The 22,486-nt window shown below is 33.5% G+C and overlaps 1 protein-coding gene across 3 annotated transcripts in view; it reads right to left on the reverse strand.

The window, feature by feature from the left end:
• Positions 1 to 21,075, reverse strand: part of Rev3l (REV3 like, DNA directed polymerase zeta catalytic subunit) — a 122,613-nt gene extending 101,538 nt beyond the window's left edge. For 2 of the 3 annotated variants that reach the window (XM_010630829.3, XM_010630830.3), the window contains exons 1-3: positions 20,888 to 21,075; positions 9,065 to 9,139; positions 2,707 to 2,867 (exon numbers count right to left, since the gene is read on the reverse strand). In XM_010630829.3, coding sequence (XP_010629131.1) covers positions 2,707 to 2,867; positions 9,065 to 9,139; positions 20,888 to 20,982 — 331 coding nt within the window. In that variant the 5' untranslated portion in view covers positions 20,983 to 21,075. The remainder of the gene's footprint in view (positions 1 to 2,706; positions 2,868 to 9,064; positions 9,140 to 20,887) is intronic. The other variant, XM_019208449.2, reaches the window with a different exon arrangement.
• Between the last annotated feature and the right edge of the window lie 1,411 nt (positions 21,076 to 22,486).

The raw sequence follows: 22,486 nt of genomic DNA on the forward strand, positions 1-22,486 counted from the left end.
TTTTCCCTCTCTCCCTTTTTTTTTGTTTTTTTTTTTTTTTTTTAAAGACAGGGCCTCATTAAGTTTCCCTGGCTGGGCTCAAACTTGCAATCCTCCTGCCTCAATCTCCAGAGTAGCTGGGATGAGAGGCATGTGGCACCATACTTAAGCTTATTTGATTCAATTATTTATTAAATACATAATTTACAAATATTTTCTGTGATGTTTTTCACTCTATAACAGTTTTTTCAGAGCAAAAGATTTATCTATTTATCAAATTATCAATTTGTCCTTTCCTGGTTAGGCAGATTTCCTTTTCTTCTAAAGGTTTTGCAAGTTACATTTTTACATTTAAGTCTACAAAGTATTTTCAGTTAATGTTTTTTTAACATGTATGAGGCATATGTCTGGGTTCTTTAATTTTTATTTTCCAGAATATGGAAATCCAGTTATTCCAGCACTATTTGTTGAAAGACTGTTGTTCTTACACTGAATTATTATGGCACCTCTGTCAAAGTTAGACTGAATATGTGAGCAGAAATTGAGCCTCCTCAAATATGAGTCTGTGTCTGGGCTCTACTTGGTTCCAACTATACAATCTTTGCTGCCTGTATTGTGGTAGCTTAATAGTAAATGCTGAAATTGGATAATGGGTCTCAACTTTTACTCTTAAAATCTCTACACTTTCAAAAATTATGTCCTGGATATAAAGCATGGTTCTCACAAAGATTGAGGATGAAGGGGTAGAAACTAAGGGGTTACAATCCCTTGTAAGGAAGAAAGGCAGCAGACAGTTATCACTTTTGTCTTTCCATCCATCTTCCTTTTTGTCTCTTTTTCTACTGAGAACAAGGGAGCTACCCAACAGCCAAACCTATATCATTCTCCTTTATGCCTTATTAAGAGAATCGTGCACTATTCTAAAACACTGAGATGAGAAAAACAAACTGTCATCTAAATTTGAGATTATTATCATTCAGAAGAGTTAATTATGAACAAATGAATTACTTGGGTCTACTTTAAAGAGCAGTCAGATGCTGGCTCTAATGCTTCAATCTTCGAATATTTAAAAATGTAATATTTAATATATGTTACTACCAAATGTTTTATTTGTAAAAGAAGTTTTACTGCATCTAAACTGTTCCACTTAAGGATACTACTAGCATATTGCAAAGGCAAAACAAATGAAACTATCAGTAATTATAACCATTGTACATTAGAACTCTGCAAATAGCATTTCACTTGATAAAGATTTGAATTAATAGTTTTTTAAACTGCATCCAATAATTACAGTCTAAATTCTTTGCAAGTCAATGTGGATTTGTTAGGTTTTACTTGTGGAGGCTAATTTTTTTGTATTAGTGATATTTTCAAAATTGGTTACTGAACATATTATACTTGCAATATTATACTGAGGAATGTTGAGACTTTTAATTAAGAAAATTTCCTCTAGAGAAGATACATTTCCTTCTTCTGCCAGACATGAGCGTATTAGCAGACCATCACCACCATAGATAAAATTCTAGATCTGAGAATTTCTCATAGTCCCAGGAGATTCAAATAGGGCTGAATTGTTTCAAATGTGTTTCATTTCCTAGCCTGGGCTCAACTGAAGGACATATCCACCAGAAGCTCTATCCCTATCTTACTCTCAGAAGTGTTCCCACCTGCCAGGCAGGACTGGGTTTTGGTTTCCACATCTCATATCCAACAAGCTTATCCCAAATAAAGTTCTAAATGATCTAGGATTAGTAAATGTCCTCTAGGCAAAGGCTACTTTCAGTATTCTATTCCTTCTTTTGGTTTGTACTTCTTTATTGCTAAGAATTACACCAAAATAAAATAGCTGGTAAACTAAGAGACAAAAAATGCTAATCTTAGGTTCAAGAAGTTTGGCAGTGAGGGGAAAGATAATACAGCAGTTAGAATATTAGGGTTGAAAGAAAAATGCTGATTTTATTTTGTTTTAAAAGAAGAAAAGGAATCCAGTGAGAATAAAAGGATGCTAGTTCATTTGACCCAGAATTTCTACTCCTAGCTATATGCCTAAGAGAAATGAAAATTTATGGCTACACCAAAACCTGCACACCAATGTTCTTAACAGCATTGTTCACAATAGTAAAAAAAGTGGAAACAAACCAAACTGTTCATCAACTGATGAAATAACAAAATACAGGACATCCATATACTATAGTATATTATACTACTACTGAGTTGTAAAAAGGAATAAAATATTAATATGTGCTGTTACATGCACAAACTTTAAGAAAACTGTGTTACATTTAAATACCGTGTGGTCTCATATCATTCCATTTATATGAAATGCATAGAATGGGTAAATATATAGAGATAAAAAGTACACTAGTAGTTGTTTTGGAGTCGTAGGCATGAAAAACTTGCAGATGATTATTACAGGTTTCTCTCAGAGGTGACGAAAATGTTCTTTATGTACAACAATAGCTGAACAACTTGAATATACCGAAAACTTTCAAATTATCCTATCTGCATGTGGAGAATATTTCAGTAAACCTATTATAAAAAATTTTCTTTAGAGATACTTTTCCTTATAATCTCGAATCCTATTTTGCATATTTCATTTTCTTTATCTACAATTATTTATTATATTCTTTATTTAGGATTTATCATCTAAATATATATTATTTCATAAATCATTGATTATATAATATGTGAGTCAAAGCTTTACTTGAACTTGAAAATTAACCTTACTTTTCCTTCTTGCTTTTCGGAACTTGACAGCAGCCAGATTTATTAAATTCATTCCATAAAGATTGTAATCAATGAAGAGCTGTAGGAGGTAGGGAATATGTGCTTCATGAGGCTGGTAAAATTTATTCATTATGGCTCCACTTTGCAAAAGTTCACATATCCTAAATTAGGGGGAAAAAAAGGTTATATATGTTCTCTAAAAAGTTAAGTGAAACAATGATACAAATACACAAGTAATGTGTTCGCTTCGGCAGCATATATACAAATACACAAGTAAAACACCTATTAGCACATAAAATCTTCATTTTAACTTTGTTGGAAATTTGTGTTTTATTAGAAATTAGAAGTTTAAAAATCAAACTGTCAAAAAATCTTAAAACCATTTATAACATATGGAAATAATTTTGCAAAGACTACATAAAAATTCAAAAAAGAAGAACTATTACTCAGAGGTGTTACTATTTCAGTATTTTTCTTTCCTGAGTTTTTTCCTTCTAGATGGGAAATATAAGCAACAAAGAAATAGTATATTACAAAGAGGAAATATTAAATGTAGAAGAGATACATATCATGGATACAGAGGCAATTTAGGCAAGATATACTTGTGGGAAGTCTACTACAGGATGAACTGGAGGTTCATCTCTTTCTCTGAAGATGAGAAGCATATTTCATGTAAATGAAATAGTACATGTCAAGGATCACTAGAATATATGGCATATTTAGGAACCAAAACCACAAAGACTATAACTTAATGCTAAAGGCTAGAGTGAAAAGAGAGGATACAGAAGAAACAGAAGTTAAATCATGCAGAACCTATTAAGACATTAACAATGGAATTTGATTGAGAAATTAATAACAGGAAAGTTAAATTACCTCATTAGCTACAGAATACAAAAGTCTAAGGGGAAACAACTGAAGAGGCTATTAGGGAAAAATTAAGATGATGGTAGCTGGAACAAGGATCACATAAACTATCGATTTAGGACTACCTAGATGTGGAATGGTAAATGATGTGAGTGAGGTAAAACGGGAGGATAATGCTTAGATTTCTTCCTTAAGTAGGTGGTTGATGGCACTGTTTATTGAAATAAGAAGGAACAGAAGAAAAATAGGTTTGCTTTTGTTTTTTCTTTTTGTGAGGGGAAATAAGGATAAATTCAGCTTTAGACATACTAATATTTAGATACAGTGCAGTATTCCAGTAGAATGGTTTGATAATACTGGAAATAAATGACGATGAAGATTAGGCTAAGAACAATTTTATTAACTTTTTTTCTCTTTTTGAGCACGATATACTGGCTTCTCTGCAAGTACTTTAAATGCTTACTCTCAAATAATCCTCACCACAAGCCCATGGAGCTATTACCCATTTTACAAAAATTAAATATTAGATTTTCACAATTAGCGAAAATCACACAAACACTGGAAGAGCTAAAGTTCAAATCACATGTTCTTTAATCTGTGAGTCCTCACTCTTAACACAGTGCTATTTATATATCTAGTAGATGGTTTGATATATCAATCAGGAGCTTTGGAGGAAAATTCAGGCTACTGATACGTACCAGAAGTCAAATGCATAAAGATTAAGAAAACAAAAATGAATTATGGGAGCAGAAAAGGCTTCTCCAGAGAAAGGAGAAAGAACAGAAGGAAAACATGAGCATTTAAGACAGAAACTTAAGAACAACCACAGATATTAAAAGAGGGATCAACAAAATAGCAGAAATATGTATGAAGGAAATTTGTATCAGAAAAGTGAACACTGGGTTTATGTGGGGCCTCAATATTACCATAAAGTAAAAAAAAAAAAGTTTTTTTCTTTAGCAATACAGAGGGCATTAGTACAAGCTATTTCATTAGAATGGTTGGGGTACAAACCATGTTAGTATAAATTAAAGGGCAAATGAGAGATAAGAAGTTAGATGCACAAATTATAGTTAAGTCCTTCAGGAAAGGCTATAAGTATAAATGCGTATGTAAAATCAGCAAGCTTGTTAAAAATTTAAATGGCATTAGAAAGACAAATGGGGATAACTGATGCAAAAGGGTCTTGCAAAGATCAAAAATGAGTGATCTTGAGCGACATAGGTGGGGTGGTGTAATCTCTTTCACTGAACAGACAAGAAAGAAAATACATACAAAAAGAATTTAAGGGTTTTGAAAGGAAATTAAAAGGGCTTTATTCCAGTTGGTTTCAAATTACTTATGGTTGAAGGACTCTTTCATTCTTGAAGAATTACAGTGAACACCCAAGAATTATTGTTTATGTGATTTACGACTACTGATATTTACCATATTAGAAATTTAAAGAAACTCACTAATTTAAAAATACACTGTTACCATAAATAAAATTTTTATGAAAAATAGAAATATTTTCCAAAACAAAAACAATTTAGTGAGAAAAGAGGCATTGTTTTATAAATATACAAATCTTTTAACAGAAGATAGCTGGGTTCTCAGATCTGTTTCTGCTCAATATGTTGCCAATATATTGTTTTGATTGAAATATCAAGAAAATCCACCTTCACATAAAAATGTAGATGGAAAAACGAAGACTAGTATCATAGCCTTTTCAGATAACTGTGAATATTCTTCTTTGCTACTACATAGAAACTCAGTTTCTCTTGAGGGGGATGCTGGATTTCGAACTCAGGACCTTGCGGTTGCGAGGCAGGTGGTGGAACCACTGAGCTAAATCCCTGGACCGTAACTAAGTTTCTTAAACGTTAACTATAACATGAAATCTGAAACCAAATCAATGAAATTTCATATTCCATTACATCAAGAATTTAGGGGTCTATCTTACATATTGAATACTTTTATTTTAACCAAGGCATGATTTTCTAACACCATATACAGGTCACTGCAAAACAGAGATATACTAAGTTATATAGATCTTTTAAATCTTCACTAAACATTTTTTTTCTTTATTTGAGACAGGATGAGTTCAGTGTAGCCTTCAACTCACTACGTAGCCCCAGCTGACTGCAAACTTCCTGCCTCAGGTGTGTACCATCATGCCTAGCTTGAAAATTCAGTTTTTATCATTGGCAACAAATACCTCAAGTTGTTTTCCTTGAATTGACAGGTCAACTTTATTCATTTTTGAGAGGCAATCTGTCAAATATGCAAATCACTAAAACTTTATTAGTTGTTCTTTCAAGTAAAATAGAGATCCATTTTTTTTAAAAAAAGGCTAGTACTAAACTAATTATAAGTACTTTTTCCTTCAGATAATCATAGCACTTTAGTATACAGATATGTTTTATGCTTGCTTTCATTTTGTCACATAAATATTACAAAGATGTATATCCCAGTATCAAGATCCAATAAAATTAAAAACTTCTGTTTTTTATGATATTCTCATGGAAAATTGTTTTGTTTTTTGTTTGTTTCTTTTTTTTCTTTTTTGGTAATGGAAATCAAACTCGGGTCATGCACTTGCAACGCAGGTGGCGGAACCACTAAGTTAAATCCCTGGCCCTAAGATTCTTTTTTTTTAACCTGTGCTTAGTGGAAGAAAAATATGATTACTACTTTAATGCCATTACCCTAATTATAGCCAACATGTCAGCAGTTTTACCCACTATCAGTGAACACAATGAAAAATGGGCAAATCACATCTTACTATTTTATCAACATAATTTTGACCAGACAGATCCTCTAAAAGGGTTTCAGGAATCTTAATATTTTCAGAACCACTGTTCTAAAATGATGGGCTTATGAGAAGCTTAATGTTTAAGTAAACAGGGTAGAGAATGGTAAGGAGATAGTAACAAGAAAAAAGTAGAAGGATAATGATCCAGGTAAAGTTGAAAACCATAAATTTGTAGTAATATCAATTTATGATTATTTTTTTCTCTTGTAGTAATCAGAAACTATGGCTTAGTGGTGAAAAAAGTAAATGGACACAGAATTGATGGCTTCACCTGGCAGACAAAAGAGTTAAACAGATATAGAATAGAAGATGGAAAGGAAACAGGAGCTGTACAAAATGGGGCAGTAGTAATGGGGTCAAAGATGTTGACACTCAAACAGAGTGAAAGCAAGAGGAAAGAAAAAAGAAAAGAAAGTGGGGAGGGGGAGAGGGAGAACAAGCGAACAGACAGACACCCTCTCAGAAAGGATCTTACCAGAGGCATAAGAGTATTTATTCTAAAACTGAATTATAGCAATAGGTGCTGGGGTCCTGGAATCAGTTCCTCTCAGATACCAAGGGGACACTGAGGAATCAAGGAATCAAGAAGCTAGTTCCCAAAATGATACCTATGGTGTTCACTCAACAATCTACTAATTACTAAGTGAAAGATAGCATTGTAGGTGCTGAGGATTCAGCAGGAAATAGTGAAAAAAATCTGTATTCTTGGGAATTCTAATATATCAACTATATCTGGAAATTTTTAAAAGAAGATATGTACATATTACATAAGTGAGTATGTATACCTGTATGTATAACAACAGGACAAACATTGAATTCTTGGAAGTGACTGTTTCTAGAGAAAGTAAGAGTGACGGGGTCCACAGGTTGCACTAATAACACTTCACATGCATACTAAAGCTAAAATTATATGACGCTGAGTGATTTACAGGTATCAACACTATCAATCATTAGAAAAATGTACACTAGTATCAACCCCACTTAAAGATGAGAAACCTAAGGCAGAGATACTAAACATCTTGCCTAAAGTTACCTAGCTAGTAATGTAGCAGATCCAAATTTTGAATGCAGGCAACTAAATTTAGTCTAGACTCTTAACACTATACTATAGTTAAATACTATAATGAATTATTAAAAAAGGAGAAAGTATTTTCTTTTAGAACATCACTGTTCTATATCATCATTGTTCCTTCATTGTTATGTATCACAATTTTTGGTTGTATATTTGATTTCTTTATTTTGTTTCTCTTATTTGTTATTCAGTACCTACTGGCAGAGGATCTCCTGAAAAAAACAATTCTTAGCATTCCTCCAAGCCTTTTATCTTAGTCTATCACCACATACAGTGAAAACTTTTGTGAATCTGAAAGAATAATGAAATCCATATATGTGCCCTTCCTGTTCTCAACTATCAAAAGTCTAGGTCAGCTGAGAGCAAGTTCTCTGAAGGCAGGAACTATGCAAACTCTGTTCATCACTGCTTACCCAGCAACATCCACAGTACATCAAATAATGTAGGTACTCTATAAATATTTGTAAAAATAAATGAATAAGTGAATCAAAAACTAATAAGGTAAGAGTTTCCAGATAGGCACTGGATAAGCTGATTACATAATTTAAGCAAAATTATTTGGAATAGTTGAGTATTAACTGTTACAGTTTCAAGGAGAAAAAATGGATATTTATACTTTAAGTAGATTTTAATTTATAGCTTATTTATAAAGAACTTACATAACATGCCTTATTCCTGCTCTAGCATAATTTATGGATAAGAAAGAGAGAAATGAATGACATTCACTTTCTTACCACAGAGTGTGTGAGATGGTAAGAATTCACACAGATTGCTGTTTACTCCATAGATATATGAGAAAGTGACTAGAGAGAAACTGGTATAATAATTACTTTGGTACTTCATGTAACAGAAACTATTTTGGTAAGGTCCAGGAGAGTCTATAGGGGAACTAATTATCACTGGTTATGGGAGAAGAGAATAACTGCTGGGATTAGGGCTAAAAGTCAAAATACTGTATTCAACTGGTTCAATCCAGAATAAATCTTATGTGCTTGGTAGCTGTGTCTGTCATAGTTCCCTAACTCATTCTAGAGAAACATTCATTTCTTGTCTTACCAAGTGGTTAACATTCAGAACCTACTAACTACTGGCAGTAGGTAGTTCATGTTCTCAATAATCTAGGCTTTAGGATGACTGACACAATAAGCTAGAGGCAAAAAGACTAAGAGAAGAAAAAGCAATGGAAGCCAACAACAAAAAAAAAATCCAGGATATACAATTCTAATACATTTCAACAGAAATCAGTAAACAGGACTAACAGAGAGACTTCATTTTCTAGTCTTACTTTCACAAATTTCTCCTTGTTTCTAAATTAAAAAGCAAGTTTGTCTTTAGTAGTGAACCTCTGGGTCTGGCCAGCAGGGCACTAACATATGAGGAAACAATCTTTCCTTACCTACTTCTTTAAGCTCTCTACATCTAAGATAAGAAATGGGCCACAAACAAAGGTCCCACCTTTAAACTGTCCTTGGTAGAGTCTAATCCATGGGCCTCTCTATATACCACTCTTAAGTGTACATTTTATGATCTTCTCTTTAATAATGGTACAAACTATACAAACTTTTCTAACTTTTTATTAAAATTTTATGTGATACTTATTCGTATTTTGCTTTCATTTAACTTTGTACCTTTTCACCATTGCAGGATTGTAAAGATATATCTTCATAAAGTGTCTTTCCTTCTCATGATAACCATAAAAGGGCCTGAAATATAAGAAAAAGATACTTTAAATTATTTCCATCATTCAGAGATAAATACAATTTATGTCCCTAATTCAGGTGGTGTAATTCAGTCTTATTTATATTTAGTAATATTCAAAAACATCAATAAAAAAATATGAAAACTTTCTATTAAACCTACCAGACATTAGAGTATGAAATACTAACTATTTTAAAATACCACTTTGAGAGGCCGGGGATTTGGCTCAGTGGTTCCGCTGCCTACCTTGCAAGCGCAAGGACCTGAGTTCGATCCCTGGTACCAGGAGAAAAAAAAAAAAAAAAAGGCTTCTATAAAATACCACTTTGAAAAACAGCAAATTATTTTTGCCTCAATCTCAATCATGACTATTAAAAAGGTGCTCTTGCCCACCTATCCAATAATGTCCTAGAAGTAGTGAAGTAGTGTTTCCTGAGTTGTTTGGCCTACTATAGTCCCTATAAGCACCCAAGTGGCCTGGGTGATCCTCTGTACCCCAAAGTAGTACTTAAACAGCCTGTTCTCAGAAGCTTGGCTTATAAAGTGCTTGAGAAACAGATGCTCAGCCATACTCACAGCCCTCCTACTTAGCAAACAGCTGGGGAGACCTCCCTGAGCAGTTTAATCTCTAGAAGCCCTATAAAATCAGCACTGTAGCCTTTTGGCATTGAAAGGAATACTGTCTGGACCCACTGGTGCAGCCTGGCTCCTATACTGTTCTTAGGACCAGTAGTCACCACTGTATGGCAGGCATGTTGGAGAGGGCTATCTATCATTGAAACTTCTAAAAGGTTCACCAAAGCTCTAAAAGGTTCTGCCTTAGACACTAATAAACATTCCTCCCCACTACTAGGTACTCTGTGCCACACCCAACTACCAACTACCAGGGTAGCCCTGACCTTACATGACCCACAGAAACAGAGGCACACCATCCCCAAAGCTACTACCAGCAAACTGCACACCCCCTGGGAGCTGCCCCTCAGCTAGCAGTGCAATTGAGCAAAGCCTGCAGCCTAGGCCACTGAGTTAAAGAAGCTACACAGACACTATACTGAAGTGCCTGCTTACAACTAAACCAACACAACATATTCAACTAAAACTCTAGGACACATCAGCAACAGAAAGTCTTTTTCGTAAAAGTTACTAGATAAATTTGAATAGGCAACTGTCTAATATACAAATACTAATATACGGAAGCATGAAAAAACAAGTTAACATGACACTTCCAAAGAACACAGTAATTGTTTTACAACAGACTACAAAGAAAAGGAAATGAACAAATTGCCTAATAATTTTTTTAAATGATTTTAAGGAACCTTGAATGAGATATGAGAATACAGACAATAAAATGAGATTAGGAAGACAATGCATGATATGAAAAATTTAGCAAAAAGAGATCATAAAAAGAAGTAATCAGAGGGCTTGGGATTTTTAGTGGCACCATAACTGCTTTGCAAGCACAAGGTCCTAAATTTGATCCCAGGTACCAATCAATCAATCATTTAAAAAAAAATAAGAAGTAATCATAAATATTGGAGTTAAAAAGCTCAATAAATGAAATAAAAATATACCTGACAGCCTCAAAAGAACTGAACATGTACAATAAAGAGTTTTTGAACTTATAGACGGGACTTTTGAAATAACCCAGTCATTTTTAAAAATAAATGAAAAGAATTAATGGAAGCTTTTGACACTTGTGGGACACCAGTAAAAGGAAGCAAACTATTTTTAAAATTTTATTTTATTAACACATGTTTATAGTACATAAATTTATATTTATCTTAGGTATTAGACATTACTTAACATTATCTTGATTCTTTTCATTTCCCTCCCCCCATCCCACCTACCACCCTCCCTTCATCTCTAGATTCCCTTTTCCCATTTTCACACTATTTTTTAAAATTTTTAGTTCATGTTTGTAACATATAATGATTACATTTATTGTGGGTATTTGGTACAGGTATGTGACTCATCTTAAATATTCTTTACACTCGCTTCCTCTAACCCTTGGGGTCTTGGACATTTAACAAGCAGAATACAAGAACAAATGCACAGAAAAACCCAGTCAACAAACTGCTTAAAACTTTCTATTTATAGAAAATATATGGATATCTAGATCTAAGAAGCACAAAGGACCTATAACAGATTTGCTCAAATGACTCTCAGGCAATTACCATTCAATAGTCAAAACTCAGAGATAAAGATAAGATTCTAAAAATAGCTAAGAAATAGTATAAAGCCACATATAAAATAATTTTCATTAGAATTAGAGTGGACTTCTTAGCAGAAACCTTTTAGGCCAAGAGAAAATGGGGTGATATGTTCAAAATCCTGAAAAAATAATTGCTAACTACACCCAACAAAGCTATTTTCAGAAATGAAGGAGACAAGTAAAATCTGAGAGAACTCATCACCACTGCTATAGGTACCACCACAAATGTTTAGGGAGCTCTATGCTGACATGATAATTACTATCATGAAAATACACAAAGTACAAAAGTTAACAGTAGAGCAATACCCCCAAAAAGAAGAGAATAAAAACGGAAAAACAAAAAGCAATAAACAACAACAATGAACAAGACAGGAGGGCCGGGGATTTAGCTCAGCAGTTCAGTGGCCTGCCTTGCAAGCACAAGGACCCTAGTTCAATCCCTGGTACCAAAAAAAAGAACAAGAGAGGAAGAAAGAGGCAAAAGATGAAAACTTTATAGAATACAAACAGTATGTCTTTAATTATTAATTACTACCTTGAATATATGTAGATAATATTCATTAATTAAAGATAGAGAATGGCTAAGTGAATAAAAACTAGACTCAATCATATACTGCCTAGAAGAAACTCCCTTCATCAGTAAAGACACAAAGACTGAAATAAAAAACATTCAAATGAAAAGTAAAAGTGAGCAGATATATCAGATAAAATAATTTTTTAAAACTGCAAAAAGAGACAAAAAAGGTCACTAGAAAATGATAAAATGATCCATTCAGAAATAACAGCTCTCACTAGGCAAGGTGGCACAAGCCTGTAATCCCAGCACTCAGGAGGCTGAAGCAGGATAATCGCCACCAGCTCAAGACCAGCCTGGGCTACATAATAAGTTCAAGGAGAGCCTGAATAATAGCAAGACCTTGTTCCCGAAAACCAAAAAGAAATAACAGCTCTGAATATATATGTACTCAACACTGGAACAACCAATTATATCAAGCAAACAATAGTAAATCTAAAAGGAAAGACAGGCTCTAATAATTACAGACTTCAATACCTCACTTCCATCACTGCACAGATCACCCATGTTTAAAAAAAAAAATCAACAAAAAAATTACAATTAAACCATAATATAGACAAGTGGACATAAGAAATATTTATTTTCTCTGATCACATAGAATGAAACTAGAAATTAATACAGAAGATAGAAATTGCATAATTATGGAAATGAAAGTACATTCTCTTGAATAACCAACAGGTCAATGAAAAAGGAATTTGAAAATTTCTTCAAACAAATTAAAATGCAACATATGAAAATCTATAGACTACAGCAAAAGCAGTATTAAGAGGGAATAAAAACATTACCCTCACTAAAAAACCATTTAAAAGAAACAACCTACTTCTGCAACTGAAGGACATAGAAAAGAACAAACCAAATCCAAAATAAGTAATAACAAAGACCACAGCAGAAATAAATGAAATAGGTATCAAGAACACCCACCTCACAAGTCACATGCTGTAAGACCCAGTGAGTAAAATTGTTGCCACTAGTCAGGGAGGATGGAAAGCACAACAGGAGCCGCAAAGACAAAATGACAAGTATAAATTTTATAAAATAACTGTAAGAATAAAATATTTTCACTCAGTCCTGGATGCTTGGAAGTCCATCTATATACCTTTTTCATCCTACAACTTATATTTACACATACTGACAATTGTTCATTGAGTCCAGAAATGGGATGGCAAGTACTTTAGTAAATTGCTTACTTTTATTTTTTAAATTTAAAAATATACTTTTATTACTTTTTAAAGTAAAAAAAAAAAAAAGAATACCCCCTCAAAACAACAGCAACAACAAAGTAAAACCTACACAAAATTTTTAAAGAGAAAAAAAACAATGAAATGAAGAACTGGATGTTTAAAAAGATAAAACAAAATCAACACTCTGGCTAGACTAACCAAGAAAAGCAGAAGGACCACCAAATAAAATCAAAGATGAAAAAGGAGATACTACAATTGATACCACAGAGATACAAAGGCTCATTAAGGACCATTATGAACAAATATTTGCCAACAAATTGGAAACACTAGAAGAAAAGGATATGTTTCTTTGCACATATAACCTACCAAAACTGAACCATGAGGACAGAGAAAACCTGAACATATCCCTAACAACTGACAAAACTGAACCAGTAATAAAAAAAGTTGGAGGACAAAAAAGAAAGAGAGAGGGGAGAAAAAAAAAATCAGGACCAGATAAGATGGCTTCACTGCTAAATTTGACTGGATTTTAAAAGAATTAATGCCAATTCTTCTCAAAATATTCCCAAGTATTGAAATGAGGCAACCCTTTCAAACTCATCTTCCAAGGCCAGCAAATTACCAATACTAAAACTAGATAAGGATGTAACAATAACAAGCTAAGACCAATATCTCTTCTAAACATGCAAAATTTCCCCACAAATAATAGCAAATCAAATACAAACAGCACATCAAAAAGATTATACACCATAATCACGTGGGATTCATTCCATTGACACAAAAATAGTTCAACATACAAAAACAAATCATCACACAAAAAGAATGAAAGATAAAAACGTTATGAGCATCTCAATAAATTAAAAAAAGTATTTGACAAAAAAATCCCTTTATGACAAAACTCAAAAAATTAAGCACTGAAGGAATGTACTTCAACACATTAAGGGCTATGTGCCGTACTGCCAAACCCATGGGCTACATCATTCTAAAATGGGGAAAAGCTAAAATCACTTTTCTAAACAAGACAAAAGATGTCCACTTTCACCACAATATGTACTAAGTGTTAGCCAGATTGGCAAAACAGGTGAAAGAAATAAAGGAATTCAAATTGGAAAAGAGAAGTCATATTACTTGCAATTGCAGATGGCATGACTTTACGTATATAAAAAAATCTAAAGATTCTGACAAAAAAAAAAGAAATGAAGGCAATCATACCATAGCTACAAATAAATAAGTAAATTTAAAACGCTAGGAATAAATTTAATCAATAAAATGAGTGAACTCTACAATGAAAATTACAAAACACTGGTGAAAAATATTGAAGACACAAACACACACACACACACACACACACACACACACACACACAAACACACACAGCATCCCCATGGATCAGAAAAACTATGCTAAAATGCCCACACTATCCAAAGTGATCTATACATTCAAAGCAATTCCTATCAAAATACCAAATACATTCTGTACAGAAACAAAAAACACACTCCTAAAATTTCCAGGGAACTACAAAAGACTAGATTACACAAAAGCAAAAGAACAAAGCTGGAAGCATCATAACACCTGACTATAGGGCTGGGGATTTAGCTCGGTGGTGTGGCCGCCTGCCTTGAAAGCCATTAAGGTCCTGAGTTCAATCCCTGGTACCGAAAAACTAAACAAACAAGCAATAATACCTTACTTTAAAACATACAACTAATACAGGCATGGTGGCTCACATCTGCAATACCAGCTACTTGAAAGGCTATACAGCAGGATTAGTGAAACCAGGATTCTTCTCTTCCATGTTATGAGGAACTTCTCCCTCAGTATCTGATATTCTACTACTTCCTTCTCATTGCTCATCCAATAAATGATAACTGAGAATGGGAGAGTTCAAAAGGAAAACAGTGATCTGAAACAGGAATTAAGGGTGTTGTGAGATCTGTTTATAAAAGGCTGACTGTTCATCATTCTTATTATTTTATAACATTAATTTGCCAATTTGAAGACAAACCATGAATCAAATTTGAAACTCTTAATAAAATTCAAGAAAGCTATAGTAACTGAAACAGTGTGGTACTGACATAACATATATACTCACAAACAGACAAACACAAACCAAAGAAACAGAACAGAGATCCCAGAAACAAGCCCACATATTGATAGAAAACTTATTTCAGACAAATACAATAAGCATGTAGAGTGCAGAAAGGAAAATCTCTTTAATAAATGATGCTGGGAAAATGAGATATTTATATGCAAAAGAAACTGGACTCCTATCTCATCATATAAAAAATCAATTAAAATGGATCAAAATCTTAAATATGAAACCTGAAACTAAAAAACAAGAAAATACAGGAGAAAAACATTAAGATACTGGTCTGGGCAAAGATTTTTTTAGATTCCAATAGCACAGGCAATAAAATAAAATATTGGTAAATAGAATCACATCAAATTAAAAAGTATATGTACAACAAACAATAGAGTGACTAGATAACCTACACAGTGGGAAAAATAATTCTAAACTATTCATCTGACAAGGAATTAATATCCAGAGTATATATGTAACTCAAATGCAGCAAAACCAAAAACAATCCAGACAATCTAATTTAAAAATAAGCAAATGATCTGAATAGACATGTCTCAAGAGACTATACAGATAACCAAGTATATGAAAAAACATTCAATATCACAATTCATCAGGGAAATGCAAATCAAAGCACAATGAAATATAACATCATTCCAACTAAAACAGCTAGTATCAAATGACAAAAAAATAACAAATGCTGGCAAGGATATGGAGAAAAGAGGAACTCCCATATACTTGCTGGGAATGCAAATTAGTATAGTCATTACAGAAATCAGTATGGAGGTTCTTCAAAAAACTAGAAATAGACCTATCATATGAGTCAGCAACACCATTAATGGGTATATATCCAAAGGAACTGAAATCAATATATCAAAGAGACATCTGCACTTGCATGTTTATTGCAGCACTGCTCACAATAGCCAAGATATGGGAATCAATCAAGTTATTCAGGGATAGGTGGATGGCTAACAAAATTTAGTATATATACATAATGGAATATTAGTCACAAAAACAAATGAAATTGTCATTTGCAGCAATACAGATGGAACATGAGACTATTTTGTTAAGTAAAATAAACAAGGAACAGAAAGACAAACACTGCATGTTCTTACATTTAGAAGCTAAAAGACTGACCACAATGAAGTAGAGAATGTAACACTGGTGACCAGAGTCTGGAAAGGGCAAGGATAAGAAAGGCTAAAGAGAAGGTAAACAATGAATGCAGAGGAACATTTAATATGGTCTGGATAGGATGGGTACATTTAATATGGTCTCATTCTCTCTCATTAACAAAATGCAACTTTTTCTTGTGTTTTTCATATATAAAAATGTAACTCTTCTATAAACATGGGTTATCTTTAGCTGATAAATAGGGTTTAATAAAAAACTGTGCATTTGTGTGGCCCACATTTTCTTTTTTTTTGGTTGTTAATATTAAAAGTTTTAAAAGTTTTTCAATTACAATCTCAAAATTTCAAAAACTGAATATGTCTTAATTAAACTTCTAAAATTTTGTGCAAATTTGGGATTCTGTTTTTATACTACCACCCCAAAATATAGTCTAGAAATTTTATACTTTGTTTGCTGCTTCTTCTGACCAAGAAAGGCAGTGTAATTTTATCTGAAATCTCCTACTTGTTGGGTTTAATTGATTTTGTTAACATAATTCCTTGTTAGGAATGCTGTTTTGTGGGAAATATATATAAATAAATAAAACAAAGGAGTTTGAAAAAATGTTATCTGTATAGAGTAAATTTTTAAGGATATCGATGGGAAGGAAAATGACGACAGGAAAACAAATCTCAGGTAATTAATTTAGATAGATTCAGAATCTATAGAAGATTCTCTAGAATCCTGGTGGCTGAGTGGCAAGGAATACCAGAAATGAACCCAAGGTGTTGGTCCTATCTGCTAATGTGCTTTAAAATAATGACAGTCTAGGAAGAATAGAGTTAAGCCTGGTACAAATTTTAATTTGGCAGCTAGATGAAATCATGTCAACTCTGAAAAAATAGGAAATAGTGAAAGAGAAAAGGAATCCAAGGAGAATGAAAGGTAAGAAAAAAAAAAGGGAAGGGTGAAGGGGGTGAAGGTAGGGCAGGGGTATGGGAAAAAAACAAGAACCAAGATATATCACGTAAGGGTACAAAGATCCCAATGATAAATGTAACTGTATTGTTTGCTTTAAATGTACTAAACTTAATGAAAAAAAAAACTAGAAAAGAAAAAAACAGAACAAAAAGAAAAGTTAAGTGAAAAAAGAGAATGACAACCAAATCAAACTGAATTTTTACCTACATGTATTCAAATTTGTAACTCAAGTACTCACAAATGCGGCAGTGGCTTTAACAAATATCCACCAAAAACAGAGAAAGACAGCTGACTATTTCACTAGGTGGCTAAGACTCAAATTTGAAATGAGAACATGCACAGCAAAGTTCTTGCAAGCTCTCAATAATTTCTTTAAAATTTAAAAAGTTTATTATTTGTAATACAATTATTGCTGTCATGGGATGAATGTGAACCTTATTTCATTCATTTATTCAACCATAGTTATTGATCCATTATCTACTACGTGCCTATGATGGTTAATTTAAGGAGCCAACTTAACTAGATTAAGGAATACCGACAGCATTACTTCTGTGTATCTGTGACTATGTTTCCACGGGAGACTGTTGTAGGAGTCAATGGATTGGGCAAGAAAGATCTGCACTCCATATAGGTGAGCTCTATCTAACTTAATTGGCTAGATGAACAAAAAAAAAGGCAAAGAAAAGATGATTTCCTCTCTCCTAGAACTGGGGCATTTTCCTCTGCTATGGATATCAGAGCTCCAGGCCTTCCAGGTTTGGATTCGAAAACTTACATGAGTAGATACCCGGATTCTTAGGTCTTAACATATTCTCACCAGCTTAAACCACCAGTGGTATATGCATGACTGTCCCATCATGCAGCCTATACCACTGGTGAAATGGATCTAATCCCTTTTATCAGTGTTTCTACTTTAAAAAAATGCATAAAAAGCTGCCTAATGGGAAAGTCATGCATGTACCACCAGTAGTACAAGCCACCTACCTAAGCAGCAAGAAATAGGAATTACGGCCCTGTTGTGAACCAGTTAAACCTCAAACGGAGAATTACACCATCAACTTCTCTGGTTCTGAAATGTTCAGACTTAGAATTAACCTTACTACTAGCAGGATTTCCAGCTTGCAGATGGCCTGCTGTGAGACTTTGCAGCCCATAATCATGTGAGGCCAATTCCCCAAACAGCCTTTTTCAGATATCTCCATCTACATCTTTTTTGCTCCAACACTCTGAAGAACCCTGACTAATACAGTGCCCAATACCATACAAAGGTGGTAAGGATGTAATGGTGAACAAGGTAAACAAGGATCTTTTTCACATAAAGCTTACATGCCAGTCAGAGAAACAAAAATTAAATAAGCAAAATTAAAACAACTGCAAGCTATATAAGTACTAAGGGAGGCAAAAAAGCTAAGATACAGAAAAATGTTAATACCTTACTTAAAATACTTAAAATATCCCATTTTAAGTGAGGTAGTCAATAAAAACTCTTCTGGAGAAATCAAGGATTTGAAAGATTGGAAAGATTAAACAGAAGGAAAACTGTGTACAAAGAATTTAGGTAGAAAAAAAGCTGGTATATCAGAACTGAAAGAAAACTAGTGTTTCTGAATGGAACACAGTAAATAAACAGTTACAGAGGTAGAAGTCAGATAACATAGGCTATTATTAGAACGTTATCCTATAAACAATATTAAGCTTTTCAAGGATTTCAAATGATTTTAGAAGGATCTAATTTATAGTGTAAGTTTAAGCCAGACATTAACTGCTCAAAATCATGTAACAACTCAGTAAAATCCAAAGTTGTCAGAACAGATTTTTGCACTGATGCTCCAACTTCAGCACACATCATAATTGTCAGAAAAGTTTACCAAGATACAGATTTCTAGGCTTCATCACCAGAGATTCTGATTCAGTAGGTCTCCAGTAGGACAAAAGAATACATTTTTATAAAGTTTCCAGGTGTGCAAGTCCAGGTCCTCTGAGAAATAAATGGCAAATGTTCAAGAAATATATTAGGAGAAAATGTGACAGGAGACAGCAAGAGACACAACCACTAGACCCAGATAATACTCAGATCCCAAGTAAAGAAGGGAGAGATGGAGAGAAGATATATAAAGTATGTTCTTCTACAATGAGATTCTAATTAAAGTATATAACAAGGTATTGGAGAGCCCTCAAGTTTCCCAAGAACAGTCTTCAGACTATTCTTGCCATAACTAGGCAATGGCTTAAGAGTTGCCTGTGGAAAGCAGTTTCAGATCACACAGAGTGATGGACTGAATTTCAACATGCACTCACAAGGACTGTTATTTAATTATACACCCTGTATTTGGAAATCTTCAAGCTACATTCCCAGAGCTGTCAAACCAAGTAAACCTAATGTTGTTGATACTAGAAACCAAAGAATGAAAACCATACTTTGAGAACCATTGGCTCAAATGATCTCTATCCTCTCATCTAACCTTTCATCCAACTCTTCCTTTACTCCTTCCATTCCAGGCACCTTATGTTTTGTGAACATAATCACTGTAGTATGATTTAAGTACTGTAGTAGTTTTGGTGAAAATATATCTGACTACTCTTACAATCCACATAATTTCATGTACTTCACTAAGTTACCCCATAAAACCACCACACAGCATAGTATTATAAAGGTTTCCATACTGTTCCTATTCATTTCATTTACCTCCTTCAGATCTTTGCTTTATTTTGTCAATGAGACCTTTTCTGTTTACCTAAAATGGCCACAGTTCACGTCCCCATTCTACACTAATGATCCCACTGCTGCATCTTATTCTCTTCTACAGCAGCAATATCTTGTAGCAAATGAATTTATTTTATATGTATTGGTTATTTTGTGTCCCACTCGTAGAATTTAACCTCTATGGGGCATATAACGTTGATTCATTGTTTTGTTCAGGAATACATCCCAAGTGCTAAAGTTTGGATCTTGAATATCTTCCAGAGGTCCATGTGTTACAGGCTTGGTCCCTAGGATGGCACTACAGAGAGGTGGTAAAACCTTTAAGAGGTTAGAGCCCAGTAGGAAGCCTTTAATTCATTAGGAGCATAATATCAAAGAGGACTGTACAGTCCCAGTCAGTTCCTTTTTTTTTTCATTGCTTCCTGCCATGAACTGAGTAGCTCTATTCTACCATATGTTCCCACAATGATGCACTGTTTCCTCACAGGTCCAAAGCAATAAGGCCAACTTACCATGGACTAGAACTTCTAAATTATGAGCCAAAATAAATCTTTGCTCTTTGTAAGTTGATTAGCGCAGGTCATTTGTTACAGTAATGGAACACTAATACACAACTATCTAGAATAATAGTGCCTGGCACAGAGGAAGTACTCAAATATGAATAAATAACATGAATTTCTATAGTTCTAGGAAGTAGAGAAATAGAAAAGGTTTAAACAAAAATCACTATGAACCATTTATTTTTCATTGTAATAAAAATTTACTTTCAAAAGTTCTGGCAAAAAATTCACCACAGTTCCATTAAAATGAAGGTAAAAACATATAAACAATATATTTCAAATATTTTCCTCTAATTAGAATAGTAAATGAATTACAAATAGAAATTTTAAAAGATATTATCACATACTTACATTCCTGATACTAATGACACTTTGAACACATGCTGAGCAGTAGAAGATGGATTGCCTAAAGCCACATTAAGTGCTCTGTCGATACTGAATGCCATCTGAGAAAGATAACTTTCTGGCTGCTGTCCATAACCATCATATGGCACATAGAGGTAAGGAAAGATGCCATGTAGATGAAGACATGTCTTCTGACCTAAAATGTAACATATTATAAAGTTTAGACTTGAGACACATTTTAACAATACAAAACTCAAAATGCAAGTCATTTAAATATTGTAATAGTGACATAGCTTATCTAAAAGTAGAAGAAAACTGACCCATAGCTAAAGTCACCTGTAGTAACTATCTTTTACAACACATTTGGTAGCATTTTGTGAACGCAAGCACTGTAGTATGATTTAAAGACTGTAGTAGTTTTGGTGAAAATATATTTGACTACTCTTACAATCCAACTAATTTCATATATTTCACTAAGTTACCCCATAAATCCACCACAAAGCACAGTATTATAAAGCTTACAAAATTCACTGAAAATGTACCACATAAATCAATAAATGTCTTTCTTGGTATTAATGTTTTAAAACAAGAGATTTCCTTAAGACAAAGATAGCTCTCCAAAATAAAGAAAAGGGGTAAAAGGAGTTCCAATGTGGGGAATGTGGAGGTGGGGATGAAGGTAAAAATAAAGTTTTGCTATAAGAAAAAAATAAGAGACAAAACAAATTAAAACAAAACCCATATAGTTCAACTGTTATAAAGGACTTCGAGCCAGACAAAGGGAGACACAATGGGGAGGCTAATGGGGGACGAACATTCATACTTCTGAAAAAAATCAGTATGTCAGTATGTCAGTCAAGGTGCTGAAAAGGTAAAGGGTAATGACTTGCCAACAAACAATCTGGCACAGCCAGAATAAAGAAGACAATATGAGAGAGTACCCACAAAAGAAGCACCACAGAAACAGTAATATATTCATGAGCTTAAGTAACAGCAACAAAAGGCAAATGTACCATTACTCTCCTAAATTGGGCAGGGTTGCATGAGAATGGTTTCTGTCCTCAGAGCACTGTCCCTAGTTCCTCTTGTGGGCACAAGTCATTTGTCAATTCAATAGGGACAACACATTCATTTTCCCCATGCTATCATCCACTATCATTGTGCTGTTCCCACCAGTACAATCTGAAGACTTCTTCCTCATTCTGTTCACTGAGCTTTTTCTTTTAGGAGAAAGCAGTTATTTGTTTGATTACTATTTTGATTTATGATTTAGAATGATACCTCTATAAAATATATAGAAAATAGTTCTATATTCTGTTGATATTTTGGGTTTATACTCATGAGGAATAATATTAGCCTGTTTCATTTTTAAGGTACAATTACAAGCAGAATTACCAAATAAATCTGGAATAAATCTTACTTTATTATATAAAGTACAGTAACTCTGGAAAGATTAGATGGAATAAGGTCTGTAACCACTTAATTGCAATATTCTGATTTGAAATACCAACTGCCACATTTGTGAAGAATTACAAATTATGTAGATGTTATACAAATTTTGGTTTCTACTTTTAGAAGCAATTACACTCTTTAACTGCAAAGGAA

The sequence above is a fragment of the Fukomys damarensis genome, unplaced genomic scaffold, assembly GCF_012274545.1.
Source record: "Fukomys damarensis isolate Sample0158 unplaced genomic scaffold, DMR_v1.0_HiC HiC_scaffold_14, whole genome shotgun sequence".
Classification (NCBI taxonomy): domain Eukaryota; kingdom Metazoa; phylum Chordata; class Mammalia; order Rodentia; family Bathyergidae; genus Fukomys; species Fukomys damarensis.